Genomic DNA, 16,504 nt, shown 5'->3' with positions numbered 1-16,504 from the left:
GTGAAAAATGGTACTGTATCTGTTAAATAGGGGCCGTGGACAACTCTGATTTGATGGAGAATGGGCGTGAAAGCACAGAGGCACATCTGGAGAAATTTCTGAAACGCTCGTTCGCTGCTGTCGTTACTGTGTGGTTGGGAATCTTTCGGAGGGTAGGCCTCAAAATCCCCAGCCTTGCCTGCTGTTGGCGACCGAGAAGGAGGTCAAATCGTTCGGACAGAGATGGCGCTCAGTACTCGGTGCCGGAAGGCTGATCGAGGCTCGAAGTTTTCGGATGACTCAGAGTCGAACCATGGTCGGGTATGGCAGGGAGAGTTTTTCTTCCTTCTCCCGTCTGCGTGAGATGTGGGACATTTGAGTGACTTTGAACTTTTACTGTGCTCATGGACTCCTTCATCAAGTTATGGTATTGTTGCACTGTTGTAACTATATGTTATAATCAATTATGTGGTTTTGTTAGATTTTTTCAGTCTTGGTCTGTCCTGTGTTTTGTGATATCACACTGGAGGAAATATTGTATCATTTCTTAATGCATGCATTACTAAATGACAATAAAAAAGGACTGCGTGTCTTCATAATCTAAAATAGCCAGGGTCACAAGAGGTCTACGAGATGCTAACTTCTTAACATTACAGAATTGCTTCAGGTTTACGACCACTTAAAAATCCAGCGCACAAATTGTCACTGGACTGAATTATGCACAGCACAAGATAATTTTTTTTTGCATACTGGCCATTACAAATTAGAGGGAACATTTCTGGGGAGTCACGGTCATTTTCAGGGAGCTGTGAATTTGGACTCCAAGATCTCCCTGAAAGACCATGCATGCAATGCTGTCAAGGGTTCTGCTGTGAGCTGTGAACGTTCTCTTGACCTCACACCGGTCAGATGAAAATCAGTCTACCGTTTCCCTTCCTACATCTGCAACCTCTGAAGCAATCTATTCTGACTGCACCTTGGTGTCATCTCCAGGCTTACTGACCCACCCATCTATATTTTCATCCACGTCACTTAAACAGGTCACCCAGAGCAGAGGTCTTAGCACGGTCCCTGCAGAACAGGCAGACCGAGTAAGACCCCTCCAGCACTACCTTCTGCCTTCCAAATCGAAACTACCAGGTCCGCCTGCATCTTAATCCACTGGAACTGTTCACCACAACGTGCCTCATGAAGGCAGAACGCCCACCTGAAGAGTTGGGGCGTGAGGGGGAAGGTTTTCTCGCCGAACAGATTGATGGTAACAAAGAAGTAGGGGATTTTCTGAGGTGGTCACTGGGTTAGTGTACTGTACTTACCGGATTCAAAGGCACTGTCACTGAATGAAGACTCCGTCTGCAGTCAGGTAGAGAGTCCAGAGCAGGGAAAGGAACAGAAAGTTTCAGAGAAAATAACGGAAACTTCTTCACCCTCATCCCGCTCTCTCTGGCCTCCCTGTTACCCCCTCAGTCCTTTGCCAGCTCTACAACACATCCAGGTCCAACAACCTCTTCAGATCCACTCTGTCCTGTTCTTCACCCCCTCTCTACCACACCCTTTACACAGCACCTTCCCCATCTCAAACTGGCCATGGTCACCCACCATCACAAACTAACCTCTCTGCAGGGTTGTACACCCCTCATCCCATCATCACCCCCACCCTCGTCACAAACTCCCCCTCTGCAGGGTCATACACCCCTCGTCCCATCGTCACCCCCATCACAAACTCCACCTCTCCAGGCTCGTAACTCCAACCCACCTTCACCTCCTCGTCACTGCCTCACGAGTTCCCCACGCATCGGTCCCTCGGTTCCCTCCCCCAGAACTTGATCTTGATCACCTCTGATTCCCCCCCCCCCACCACTCCAGGTCCTTCAGCACCTCCCACCACCCCCCAAATGCCCCCCCCCACTGGATCTTCACTCCGATCTTCACCCCGGTTCCCACCTTGCAGTCCCGTTCCCTCAGTCCTTCCTCCCTCGGTTCCTCACCTGGACCTTGGCCCGATCACCCCCTTGGTTTCCCTCCCCATTCTCCTTTCCTACTGTTCCCCTGGTCCTACTGAGACCCCCCCCCACCCCCGATCCCAGAGCTATCCTGGTCCTGCTGAAACACTGCACTCCCTCCAAACTCTCCTGGATCTAACCCCCTCCCCTGGACAATGATCCAGCCCCTGGCCCTAATCCCAGTTCTCTCAGACCTCCTCAGTCGCTCTTCCCACTCTCCTTTAGTTACAGGCTGTATCTGGAACAAAGTGATCCCTTCCCGATCGGCTGTCGGTGACTAGTGATGTTCCACAGGGGTCCATGTTGGGACCAATTCTTTTAATGTCATATTTCAATGATTTCGATGGCTTCCTGGCCAAGTTTGCAGGCGGTAAAAAGACAGGAGGAGGGGCAGGTAGTTTTGCAGAAACAGTGAGGCTACAGAAGGACTTAGATTAGGAGAATGGGCAATGAAGTGGCAGAGGGAATACAGTGTTGGGAAGTGTGTGGTCATGCACTTTGGTGGAAGAAATGAAAATGTAGACTATTTTCTGAATGGAGAGAAAATTCAAGAACCTGAAGTGCAAAGGGGCTTGCCAGTCCTTGCGCGGGATTCCCTAAAGGTTCATTTGCAGGTTGAGTCGGTGGTGAGGAAGGTGGAGGTGTGAGCATTCATTTCGAGAGGACCAGAGTGTAAAGGTAAGAATGTGGTGTTGAGACTTTATAAAGCACTGGGGAGGCCTTGCTTGGAGCATTGTGAGCATTTTTGGGTCCCTTATCAAAGAAAGGATGTGCTGACACTGGAGAGATTGAAAGGAGGTTTGTGATTGAAAGATTTACCATATGAGGAACGTTTGATGGCCCCCAGGCCTGTACATTGAATTTCAGAAGAATGAGGGGTGACGGCGTTGAAACTATCGAGTGTCGATAACAGTGGATGAGGACAGGATGTTTCCTATAGAGGGGAGGCTAGGACCAGATGACGCAGCCTCAGAACAGAGGGATGTCCATTCTTTTAGAACGGAGAGGATAAGGAATTCTTTAGCCAGAGAGAGGCAAATCTGTGGAATTTGTTGCCACATGTGGCTGTGGAGGCCAAGTCATTGTGTATATTTAAGGCAGAGGTTGACAGATTCCTGATTGGTCAGGGCATGAAGGGATACGGGATTAAGGCAGGATATTGGGGCAAAGAGGGAAAATGGATCAGCCATGATGAAATAGCAGAGGAGACTTGATGGACCAAATGGCCTAATTATGCTTCTATATATGTCCTCCCCCTCTCCATCCCCTGGACGTTGATCCACGACTGTTTCATTCCCACCCCCTACACTCCAGTCCTCTCTCCCTCCCCTCCCCATTGGTCACACCCTCTCCTTGGTTCTTGATCCACAGCTCCTCTGACCCCACTGCAACACCCCCCCCGAGTCACCCTGATTCCCTCTACCCCACAGTCTTCCCCCAGCCTGTCCCACCCTCCCCTGGTTCTCCCTCCCCCAAACCCTGATCCATGGCTCCTCTTTCTCTTTCCACTCATCTCTTTCTCCCCGTTTATTTACCCACCTCCCGGTTCTCTCCCGTTCACCCCCCTGCCCGTACTACCTGTTTATTTACCCCAGTCGCCTCCTCAACTTCCCTCACCCCCCAAAGTCTCTGTTTCCCTTCCCCCCCACCCACCACCGGTCTCTCCATTTCCCTCCCTGGACCTCCATCCTCAGTACCCCTCCCCCTCCACTGCTTCTCCTCTCTTGCCCACCTTTCTCCTGGTTTATTTACACCCCCCCTCCCCAGGACCCTCACCCTCATCTCCCCTCATAACCCCACCCCGTCACCCTCATCTCCCCTCATAAACCCCCCCACTCTCCCTTATCTCCCCTCATAACCCCCTGGTCACCCTCATAACCCCCAATCACCCTCATCTCCCCTCATAACCCCCCCCAGTCACCCTCATCTCCCCTCATAACCCCCCAGTCACCCTTATCTCCCCTCATAACCCCCCCAGTCACCCTTATCTCCCCTCATAACCCCCCCAGTCACCCTCATGTCCCCTCATAAATCCCCCAGTCACCCTCACCCACATCTCCCCTCATAACCCCCCCCAGTCACCCTCATCTCCCCTCATAACCCCCCAATCACCCACATCCACATCTCCCCTCATAACTCCCCCAGTCACCCTCATCTCCCCTCATAACCCCCCCAGTCACCCTCATCTCCCCTCATAACCCCCAATCACCCTCATCTCCCCTCATAACCCCCCAATCACCCTCATCTCCCCTCATAACCCCCCAATCACCCTCATCTCCCCTCATAACCCCCCCAGTCACCCTCATGTCCCCTCATAACCCCCCAGTCACCCTCATCCCCCCTCATAACCCCCCCAGTCACCCTCATCTCCCCTCATAACCCCCTCGTCACCCTCATCCACATCTCCCCTCATAACCCCCCAGGAACCCTCATCTCCCCTCATAACCCCCCCACTCACCCTCATCTCCCCTCATAACCCCCCCAGTCATCCACATCTCCCCTCATAACCCCCCCAATCACCCTTATCTCCCCTCATAACCCCCCAGTCACCCTTATCTCCCCTCATAACCCCCCCAGTCACCCTCATGTCCCCTCATAAATCCCCCAGTCACCCTCACCCACATCTCCCCTCATAACCCCCCCCAGTCACCCTCATCTCCCCTCATAACCCCCCAATCACCCACATCCACATCTCCCCTCATAACTCCCCCAGTCACCCTCATCTCCCCTCATAACCCCCCCAGTCACCCTCATCTCCCCTCATAACCCCCAATCACCCTCATCTCCCCTCATAACCCCCCAATCACCCTCATCTCCCCTCATAACCCCCCAATCACCCTCATTTCCCCTCATAACCCCCCCAGTCACCCTCATGTCCCCTCATAACCCCCCAGTCACCCTCATCCCCCCTCATAACCCCCCCAGTCACCCTCATCTCCCCTCATAACCCCCTCGTCACCCTCATCCACATCTCCCCTCATAACCCCCCAGGAACCCTCATCTCCCCTCATAACCCCCCGTCAACCTCATCTCCCCTCATAACCCCCCCACTCACCCTCATCTCCCCTCATAACCCCCCCACTCACCCTCATCTCCCCTCATAACCCCCAATCACCCTCATCTCCCCTCATAACCCCCCAATCACCCACATCTCCCCTCATAACCCCCCAATCACCCACATCTCCCCTCATAACCCCCCAATCACCCTCATCTCCCCTCATAACCCCCCAATCACCCTCATCTCTCCTCATAACCCCCCAATCACCCACATCTCCCCTCATAACCCCCCAATCACCCACATCTCCCCTCATAACCCCCCAATCACCCTCATCTCCCCTCATAACCCCCAATCACCCACATCTCCCCTCATAACCCCCCAATCACCCTCATCTCCCCTCATAACCCCCCAATCACCCTCATCTCCCCTCATAACCCCCCAATCACCCACATCTCCCCTCATAACCCCCCAATCACCCTCATCTCCCCTCATAACCCCCCAGTCACACCCAGACTGCCCCCTTTATTCCCTGTTTATTGATCCCTGAATCAACACCCCCTCCGTCTCCCATTTCCCTCCCCCGGCCTCGATCCACCGCTCTCGGGCCTCACCCCCAGGTCTCCCTTCTCCCTCTCCCCCCGCCACTCTCCCATTCCCCTCCCTCTATTTACCTCTCTGCCTATCCTACCCTCATCCCACAGTCACCCCTCCGCTCGGAGTTTGATCCTCCCTCCCTCCGCCCCCGGGCCTTCGGCCTCGGCTCCCTCGTCCCCTCCCCGCGGCGGCCCGCCTCTCCCCACCAGACCTTGATCCACGGGTCCTCCGACGATCCGCTCGGCTCCGCCATGACGACGCCGACCTCTGACCCGGAAGTGCGTGTTCTCCTCCCCCCCCCAGGGCGGCCGTTCAGCCCGTCGCGTCCCTGCCCGCCGCCCGAGCCTCCCAGCTCAGAAACCGGCCTACGCGGGTGAGCTTTGCCGACTTAGCGGCGGCAGTGCAACCCATACACCACAATAGAGAGAGAGAGAGAAAAAAACTACAGTATTGATATTGTAAACAGTTAAATAAAACAAGAGAGCAAAATAAAGTAGTGAGGTAGTGTTCGTGGTTTCTACGTCCATTCAGAAATCGGATGGCAGAGGGGAAGAAGTTCAAATGCTTATCTCAATAAACTTGTATGCTCATCACTATCTTACGGGAGGTGGAGTTTGTGGTCGTGTCCCACCCTCACCCAGCCTCCAGTCAATAAAGCACTCTTTACGACTTTAATCCATCCTAGTTTCTTCAATCCTCAGTAGTAGACTAGGGTGCCCCCCACTGTGGGGACGTGCACCCCCAGACATCGGCACTCACTCACTGCACACCCGGTCAGCAGTTTATACCACCTGCAGAGATCACTTTCATTCTGTCTCTTCGAGCAGCCAGGCCAAACTGAACACCAATGTTCAAAACGCATCCTTACCAGCGTCGACATCACCACTTGCCGTTTGCAAACTTACTCGCCGTGGCTTGTACATTTGCATCCAAATGAGACCGTGGACATAGGAGCAGAATTATGCCGTCTGAACCATCAGGTCTGCTCTGCCATTCTATCCGCCCTCTCAACCCCATTTTCCTGCCTTTTCCCCTGACGTCCTGGCTCGTCAGGAACCGAGCCACCTCCGCTTTCAACATACCCAATGGCCTGGCCCCTCACAGACGTCTGCAGCATCACATTCATAGCTATAGTCATAGTCATATTCTATTGATCCCCGGGGAAATTGGTTTTCGTTACAGTTGCACCATAAATAATAGAACAATACCCGAAATGGAATCACGAAAGTCCGCTCCAACTTGGACCAGTGTACCCCTGAGTTTTTGATTTTCCAGCCCTACAGTTTTCACCCTATTTATTACCCCTCTTGACTTCTGTAAGATCACCTTCCGTTCTCCTGCACTCCAAGGTGAAAAGTCTTCTCCTGTCGAAACTCTCCCCCCACCCAAACTCCAAAGTGAAGTGGCAGGAGATGGGCGAGGTCCCCAATGAGAACTTCTGTTCCTCCCCCCCCCCCACACACACTTAAAACTTGAGGGGATTTTGGGGAGAGTCCACATTACAGCGGGGGAGGTACTGATTGTCTTTAAATATATTGAACCAGATAATCCTTCAGGGCCCAAGAAGGCTGAGGGTAGTCATAGTCACAGCCATACTTTATTGATCCCGGGGGAAATTGGTTTTTGTTACAGTTGCTCCATAAATAATAAATAGTAATAGAACCATAAATAGTTAAATAGTAATATGTAAATTATGCCAGTAAATTATGAAATAAGTGCAGGACCAGCCTATTGGCTCAGGGTGTCTGACCCTCCAAGGGAGGAGTTGTAAAGTTTGATGGCCACAGGCAGGAATGACTTCCTATGACGCTCTGTGTTGCATCTCAGTGGAATGAGTCTCTGGCTGAATGTATTCCTGTGCCCACCCAGTACATTATGTAGTGGATGGGAGACATTGTCCAAGATAGCATGCAACTTAGACAGCATCCACTTTTCAGACACCACCATCAGAGAGTCCAGTTCCATCCCCACAACATCACTGGCCTTACGAATGAGTTTGTTGATTCTGTTGGTGTCTGCTACCCTCAGCCTGCTGCCCCAGCACACAACAGCAAACATGATAGCACTGGCCACCACAGACTCGTAGAACATCCTCAGCATCATCCGGCAGATGTTAAAGGACCTCAGTCTCCTCAGGAAATAGTGACGGCTCTGACCCTTCTTGTAGACAGCCTCAGTGTCCTTTGACCAGTCCATTTTATTGTCAATTCATATCCCCAGGTATTTGTAATCCTCCACCATGTCCACACTGACCCCCTGGATGGAAACAGGGGTCCCCGGTACCTTAGCTCTCCTCAGGTCTACCACCAGCTCCTTAGTCTTTTTCACATTAAGCTGCAGATAATTCTGCTCACACCATGTGACAAAGTTTCCTACCGTAGCCCTGTACTCAGCCTCATCTCCCTTGCTGATGCATCCAACTATGGCAGAGTCATCAGAAAACTTCTGAAGATGACAAGACTCTGTGCAGTAGTTGAAGTCGGAGGTGTAAATGGTGAAGAGAAAGGGAGACAAGACAGTCCCCTGTGGAGCCCCAGTGCTGCTGATCACTCTGTCGGACACACAGTGTTGCAAGCACATGTACTGTGGTCTGCCAGTCAGGTAATCAAGAATCCATGATACCAGGAAAGCATCCACCTGCATCGCTGTCAGCTTCTCCCCCAGCAGAGCAGGGCGGATGGTGTTGAACGCACTGGAGAAGTCAAAAAACATGACCCTCACGGTGCTCGCTGGCTTGTCCAGGTGGGCGTAGACACGGTTCAGCAGGTAGACGGTGGCATCCTCAACTCCTAGTCGGGGCTGGTAGACGAACTGGAGGGGATCTAAGTGTGGCCTGACCATAGGCCGGAGCAGCTCCAGAACAAGTCTCTCCAGGGTCTTCATGATGTGGGAGGTCAATGCCACTGGTCTGTAGTCATTGAGGCCGCTGGGGCGTGGCATCTTCTGCACAGGGACGAGGCAGGATGTCTTCCACAGCACAGGAACCCTCCGGAGCCTCAGGCTCAGGTTGAATACATGGCGAAGTACTCCACATAGCTGAGGGGCACAGGCTTTGAGCACCCTGGTACTGACACCATCCGGTCCTGCAGCCTTGCTTGGGTTGAGACGTTTCAGCTGTCTTCTCACCTGTTCAGCTGTGAAGCCCACCGTGGTGGTTTCGTGTGGGGAAGGGGTATAGTCATGAGAACAGGGTGGGGGACTGTGAGGAGGGGTAGGAGGGGAGAGTGGAATATGTGTTGGTTGGGGGCTGACGACAGATGGCTCATGTGGGGGATGGGCAGGGGCCACAATGTCAAATCTGTTAAAGAACAGGTTAAGTTCGTTGGCCCTGTCCACACTGCCTTCTGCTCCTCTGTTGCTAGTTTGCCGGAACCCAGTGATGGTCCTCATCCCCCTCCGGACCTCTCTCATGTTGTTCTGCGGGAGTTTCCACTCAAGCTTCCTCCTGTACCTGTCTTTAGCCTCCCTGATCCTGGCTTTCAGGTCCCTCTGTATTGCCCTCAACTCCTCCCTATTTCCATCTCTAAACACCCTCTTTTTTAGTGTTCGGGATGTCCTTTGTCACCCATGGCTTGTTATTTGAATAACAAAGGACAGTTCTTGTTGGAACATTTCAGTCCATGCAGAAGCTGATGTAATCAGTGATGCACTCTGTAAGCCCATCAGTATCCTCTCCATGTGGCTCACAGAGTGCCCACAGATTTGTCACAGTCTGGCTAAAAAAATCCCTCCTCATCTCCGTTGTAAATGGCGTCCCGCGATTCTGAGGCTGTGTCCTCTGGTTCTGTTGGAAACATCCACTCTATCGAGGCCTTTCAACATTCAGTAGGTTTCAGTGAGATCCCCCCCCCGCCAACCATCCGGCTCTTGAACCAGAGGGGATAACTTCACTCACCCCATCGCTGAACTGTTCCCACAACCTATGGACTCACTTTCAAGGACTCTTCATCTCATGTTATAGACAATAGGTGCAGGAGTAGGCCATTCGGCCCTTCAAACCAGCACCGCCACTCACTGTGATCATGGCTGAACATCAAGAGTCTCGGAAACGTCGACTGTACCTCTTCCTGGAGATGCTGCCTGGCCTGCTGCGTTCACCAGCAACTTTGATGTCTTTTGCTTGAATTTCCAGCATCTGCAGAATTCCTGTTGTATCCACAATCAGTATCCAGTTCCTGCCTTCTCCCCATATCCCTTGACTCCGCTATCTTTAAGAGCTCTATCCATCTCTTTTTTGAAAGCATCCAGAGACTTGGCCTCCACAGCCTTCTGGGGCAGAGCATTCCATATATCCACCACTCTCTGGGTGAAAAAGTTTTTCCTCAAGTCCGTTCTAAATGGCCTACCCCTAATTCTTAAACTGTGGCCTCTGGTTCTGGACTCCCCCAACATCAGGAACATGTTTCCTGCCTCCAGCATGTCCAATCCCTTAATAATCTTATATAGAAACATAGAAACATAGAAAATAGGTGCAGGAGTAGGCCATTTGGCCCTTCGAGCCTGCACCGCCATTTATTATGATCATGGCTGATCATCCAACTCAGAACACCGCCCCAGCCTTCCCTCCATACCCCCTGACCCCCGTAGCCACAAGGGCCATATCTAACTCCCTCTTAAATATAGCCAATGAACTGGCCTCAACTGTTTCCTGTGGCAGAGAATTCCACAGATTCACCACTCTGTGTGAAGAAGTTTTTCCTAATCTCGGTCCTAAATGGCTTCCCCTCGATCCTCAAACTGTGACCCCTCGTTCTAGACAACCCCAACATCGGGAACAATCTTCCTTCATCTAGCCTGTCCAATCCCTTTAGGATCTTATATGTTTCAATCAGATCCCCCCTCAATCTTCTAAATTCCAACGAGTACAAGCCCAGTTCATCCATTCTTTCTTCATATGAAAGCCCTGCCATCCCAGGAATCAATCTGGTGAACCTTCTCTGTACTCCCTCTATGGCAAGGATGTCTTTCCTCAGATTAGGGGACCAAAACTGCACACAATACTCCAGGTGTGGTCTCACCAAGGCCTTGTACAACTGCAGTAGTACCTCCCTGCTCCTGTACTCAAATCCTCTCGCTATAAATGCCAGCATACCATTCGCCTTTTTCACCGCCTGCTGTACCTGCATGCCCACTTTCAATGACTGGTGTATAATGACACCCAGGTCACGTTGCACCTCCCCTTTTCCTAATCGGCCACCATTCAGATAATAATCTGTTTTCCTATTTTTGCCACCAAAGTGGATAACTTCACATTTATCCACATTAAATTGCATCTGCCATGAATTTTCCCACTCACCCAACCTATCCAAGTCACCTGCATCCTCTTAGCATCCTCCTCACAGCTAACACTGCCACCCAGCTTCGTGTCATCCGCAAACTTGGAGATGCTGCATTTAATTCCCTCATCCAAGTCATTAATATATATTGTAAACAACTGGGGTCCCAGCACTGAGCCTTGCGGCACCCCACTCGTCACCGCCTGCCATTCTGACAAGGTCCCGTTTATCCCCACTCTTTGCTTCCTGTCTGCTAACCAACTCTCCACCCACACCAATACCTTACCCCCAATACCGTGTGCTTTAAGTTTGCACACTAATCTCCTGTGTGGGACCTTGTCAAAAGCCTTCTGAAAATCCAAATATACCACATCCACTGGTTCTCCCCTATCCACTCTACTAGTTACATCCTCAAAAAATTCTATGAGATTCGTCAGACATGATTTTCCTTTCACAAATCCATGCTGACTTTGTCCGATGATTTCACCGTTTTCCAAATGTGCTGTTATCACATCCTTGATAACTGACTCCAGCAGTTTCCCCACCACCGACGTTAGGCTAACCAGTCTATAATTCCCCGGTTTCTCTCTCCCTCCTTTTTTAAAAAGTGGAGTTACATTAGCCACCCTCCAATCCTCAGGAACTAGTCCAGAATCTAACGAGTTTTGAAAAATTATCACTAATTCAATAAGATCCCCTCTCAGCCTTCTAATGTTCTTGATATTTATTGCTTATTTATTTCTTTTCATCTTTGCACATCTTGTTGTCTTTTGTAAACTGGTTGGTGCGGTCTTTCACCGATTCTGTGATGGTGATTATTCTATAATGGATTTATTGAGTATGCCGGCAAGAACATGAATCTCAGGGTTGTACATGTACTTTGATAATAAATTGACTTTGAACTCTGAGATTCCCTCTCTGAGTACAGGCCCAGAGCCATCCAATGCTCCTGAAATGCTAACCCTTCCATTCCCGGAATCATTCTTTGATATAGATGTCACGTAAACAATGAGGCCATCACCAAGCCCTGGGGAACGCCGCTCGTCACCGGTCTCCATTCCGAAAAATGGCCCTCCACCATCACCCTCGGCTTCCTTTATCCAGTTGGGCAGCCAATTCTTCCCGCAGCAGCCCACTGCCAGAGCCTTCCCAAAGACCGTGTCTGCTGTTCTGTCCTGAAAGAGACGAAAGACTGCTGACAAGGCCCACCCCGTGTCGTAACCTCCCTGCAGTAAATTGCCCGCCACAGCTGTCAGGTTCACTGCTCTCGAGTTTCCACATTTCCTTTACAGCCCCCTCGTAAATTCCTGATGAGGTCCTCGATTAGTCAGGGAGGCAAAGGTTACAGGGGTAGATGGGAGGACAGGGTTGAGAGAGATAATAAATGGCAGAGCAGACGTACAGGTACATTAATTATCGAAGTATAGAACCCTGAGATTTTTCTTCCCCGTGTGGTAAACCATGTTGTAACTGGGTTACCTGTCCAGACATGCCCCTCTGCTGACTGCCCCTGTGTCTCCTCCCACAGAACCCTGAATAAAGGCGATTACGCCATTGCTCCCCCTCCTCCGTCCAGGGGCAGACACTCAGCATGGTGGAGGTCACATTTTACTGCTAATAAAAGCCTTTCAGTAGTTACTCTACTTCCAGTCTTTTGCAGTTATTGATGGTGCATCACCCCGAAATGTGGAATCTGTTCAAAGAGAAACATAACCCCCTCTCCACCCTCCCCACACGCAAAAACAACAAACCGTGTCAACAGCAACACAAAACAGAGCCGAAAACACAGAGTATAAAACAAAATTGAAGGGGTCCAGGCATACTCGGTTCAGTTCCGACCAGCTCCTGTGACGTCTGTCAACTTCAGGCCGGCCCCCCATCGAAATCGCTCGAAACAGCAACCAGAAGCCAGGAACACATCTTAACGTGAACAGTCCGCAAACTAGGTCAGCCGAACCCCGGCCCGGATCCAGAACTGCCGCACCCCCTCCCTACAGCATCGAGGGAGAAAGAGGCTGTTCGAGTGGGGAGCAGCGGACGCGAGGGAGAGGGTCACACACACACACACCTTCCTCTGGCAGCAGCACGAAAGGAAAGAAGCCGGGAGGCGACTCGATGGGCTGAATGGCCTAATTCTGCTCCCACGTCTTACGGTGTAAATGAAGGCACACCTACCCCGCCCCCCCCCCACCCCCCGGTCTTCCAGCACCTCACCCAGCCACTTACTGGCGTTCAGGGCAGTGGTGACGGTCCTCCATCTCTGGCAGTGTTCAGGGCTGCCTTCATCGTGTCAATGGGTCCCTCTCGGTCTCCACTGCTGTCCGTCAAGCAAGTCTCGGGCGGAGACCCAGGAATGCTGTCACACCCAGATAGAGAAGGATTCTTCATTGCTGTTTCCGTGACAGTTTTGTTTCATCAGTCAGGGTTGTTGGCCCTGAGATGAACCCCCCTAAACCAGGAGGACCCGTGGGCCACTCTCAGTCTGGCCTCTACCCTTTGACCTGTTTGGCTTGGGTGCCCCGACCAAGAGCCAAAGCATGATGCCCTGACTCCAGCCAGCACAGCTCTCCGGACCCTACAACAGGGTTGTCGTCCTCTGAGAGGGTTTTCTCAGCCTGTGCCCTTGTAGTTCTTTCTGTAGCTTGTGATACTCATAGTCATACTTTATTGATCCCGGGGGAAATTGGTTTTCATCACAGTTGCACCATAAATAATTAAATAGTAATAGAACCATAAATAGTTAAATAGTAATATGTAAATTATGCCAGTAAATTATGAAATAAGTCCAGGACCAACCTATTGGCTCAGGGTGTCTGACCCTCCAAGGGAGGAGTTGTAAAGTTTGATGGCCACAGGCAGGAATGACTTCCTATGACGCTCTGTGCTGCATCTCGGTGGAATGAGTCTCTGGCTGAATGTACTCCTGTGCCCAACCAGTACATTATGTAGTGGATGGGAGACATTGTCCAAGATGGCATGCAACTTAGACAGCATCCTCTTTTCAGACACCACCGTGAGAGAGTCCAGTTCCATCCCCACAACATCACTGGCCTTACGAATGAGTTTGTTGATTCTGTTGGTGTCTGCTGTAGGTTCAGTAACATGCTGCTGACAAAAGCCATCATGGATACATTCTTGTGAAGTCCTCCTCAAGACTGCCTCGACCAATTTCAATCACCCAATCTATGTGTAAGTTAAAGTCCCTCACGATAACTGCTGTTCCATTCTTACATGCCTCAGATATTTCTCTGTTTATTGCCTGTGCCACTGTAATGTTATTATTCAGTGGCCGATAGATAACTCCCACCAGCGATTTTTTCTCTTTACTATTCCTAATCTCTGCCCAGATGGATTCAACATTCTGCTCCTTAGATCTTATATCATGTCTCACCATCACCCCAATCTCGTGCTGAACTAAGAGCGCTACCACACCTCCCTTACCTTCCTGCCTATCCTTCCGTATTACCTGATATCCTTGGATACTTAATTTCCAATCTTCTCCACCCTGCAACCATGTTTCTGTAACGGCCACTAAATCAAACCCCTTTGTAGTGATTTGTGCCACAAGTTCACTGACCTTGTGACGAATACCACGGGCATTCAGATAAAGTGCCCTTACACTCATTGTGCTTTTAAAATCTCGTAATCTTTGTCTCTTTTGCACCTGACTTTTCTGCACGCCACTCTTACTTATCTCTGTTTTATCTTCTGCTTTTCTTTTATCTTTATCCGCACTTTTCTTTTTCACTTGGTCCATACTTCTCCAATCTGTTGAATCACCCCCTTCCCCGTTATTTAGTTTAAAGTCCTATCCACAGCCCTGGTTATGTGGTTCCCAGGATCCAGATCCCATCACCATCCAGGTGGAGCCCCTCCCACTGGTACAGCTCCCTCCTTCCCCAACACTGGTGCCTGTTTCCCATGAATTCAAACCCTTTTCTCCCACACCAATCCTTCAGCCACACATGACATTTATAGCAAGAGGATTCGAGTACAGGAGCAGGGAGGTACTACTGCAGTTGTACAAGGCCTTGGTGAGACCACACCTGGAGTATTGTGTGCAGTTTTGGTCCCCTAATCTGAGGAAGGACATTCTTGCCATAGAGGGAGTACAAAGAAGGTTCACCAGATTGATTCCTGGGATGGCAGGACTTTCATATGATGAAAGACTGGATTGACCAGGCTTATACTCTCTGGAATTTAGAAGATTGAGGGGGGGATCTTATTGAAACATATAAAATTTTAAAGGAATTGGACAGGCTAGATGCAGGAAGATTGTTCCTGATGTTGGGGAAGTCCAGAACGAGGGGTCACAGTTTGAGGATAAAGGGGAAGCCTTTTAGGACCGAGATTAGGAAAAACTTCTTCACACAGAGAGTGGTGAATCTGTGGAATTCTCTGCCACAGGAAACAGTTGAGGCCAGTTCATTGGCTATATTTAAGAGGGAGTGAGATATGGCCCTTGTGGCTGAAGGGATCGGGGGGTATGGAGGGAAGGCTGGTACAGGGCTCTGAGTTGGATGATCAGTCATGATCATACTGAATGGCGGTGCAGGCTCGAAGGGCCGAATGGCCTACTCCTGCACCTATTTTCTATGTTTCTATGTTAACTCTCTAATCTTCTTGACCCTATGCCAATTTGCATATGGTTCAGGTCGTAATCCACAGATTGCTATCTTTTTGGTTCTGCTTTTTAATTTGGTCCTGAGCTGCTCAAATTGCCTCAGCAGAACCTCTTTCCTCGTTCTGCCTATGTCTCTGTTACCCACATGGACAATGACAACTGGATCTTTCCCCTCCCACTGCAAATTGCTCTGCAGGTCAGATAAAATGTCCTGAACCCGGGAACCAGGGATGCTTTATCCTCATGACAGAGAACTCTGTCTCTGTCTATTCCCCTGACTATACTATCCCTAATTACCACTACATTTCTTTTCTCTTCCCCCTCTTTAATGGCTCCCTGAACTACAGTGCCTCAGTTAGGCTGCTCATCCTTCCTACAGCCCTCACTCTCATCCACACAGGGAGCCAGAATCTCAGACCTGTTGGACAAACTCAAGGGCTGAGGCTCTTCCAGCACTGTCTCTGGATCCAAAATTCCCCCGGTCCATTTCTGACACCTCCTTCCCTTTTCTCGATCTCTCCATCTCCATCTCTAGAGACAAACTGTCCACTGATAAACCTACTGATTCCCACAGCTCTCCTAACTATACTGCTTCCCATGCTGTCTCCTGTAAAAATCCTCTTCCCTTTCCTCAGTTCATTCGTCTCCACCACATCTGTTCCCAGGACGAGGCTTTCTTTTCCAGGACTTTGTTCAAAGAATGGGATTTCCCTTCCTACACCATTGATACTGCTGTCTCCCATGTCCCCTACATTTCCCAAACATTCCACCCACCCACCTTCCCACCACCTTAACAGATTTCCTCTTGTTCCTCCTGCCCTCACCTACCAATGCCTGAGCCTCCATATACAACACAACATTCTCCACGACTGCCACCATCTCCAAAGGGATCCTCCCATTAAAAATGTCTTTCCCTCCCCTCTGATTACCACAGGGATCGCTCCCTCTGTGATTCCCTTGTCCATTTGTCCCTCCCCACTTCCCAGCACTTGTCCCTGAAGTGTGTCATGTGTGACGCCAGGCAGAGCTA

The 16,504-nt window shown here is 50.6% G+C and overlaps 1 protein-coding gene across 2 annotated transcripts in view; it reads right to left on the bottom strand.

Annotated features, from left to right (window-relative positions):
* Positions 1-6,528, bottom strand: part of mlx (MAX dimerization protein MLX) — a 33,854-nt gene extending 27,326 nt beyond the window's left edge. For both annotated transcript variants that reach the window (XM_072248823.1, XM_072248824.1), the window contains exons 1-3: positions 6,443-6,528; positions 5,786-5,961; positions 1,296-1,332 (exon numbers count right to left, since the gene is read on the bottom strand). In XM_072248823.1, coding sequence (XP_072104924.1) covers positions 1,296-1,332; positions 5,786-5,961; positions 6,443-6,503 — 274 coding nt within the window. In that variant the 5' untranslated portion in view covers positions 6,504-6,528. The remainder of the gene's footprint in view (positions 1-1,295; positions 1,333-5,785; positions 5,962-6,442) is intronic.
* Between the last annotated feature and the right edge of the window lie 9,976 nt (positions 6,529-16,504).

Source organism: Mobula birostris, chromosome X (genome assembly GCF_030028105.1).
Source record: "Mobula birostris isolate sMobBir1 chromosome X, sMobBir1.hap1, whole genome shotgun sequence".
In the NCBI taxonomy this organism is placed as follows: domain Eukaryota; kingdom Metazoa; phylum Chordata; class Chondrichthyes; order Myliobatiformes; family Myliobatidae; genus Mobula; species Mobula birostris.
Note: the sequence above shows the minus strand (reverse complement) of the source record. Positions and strands in the feature narration are given on the sequence as shown.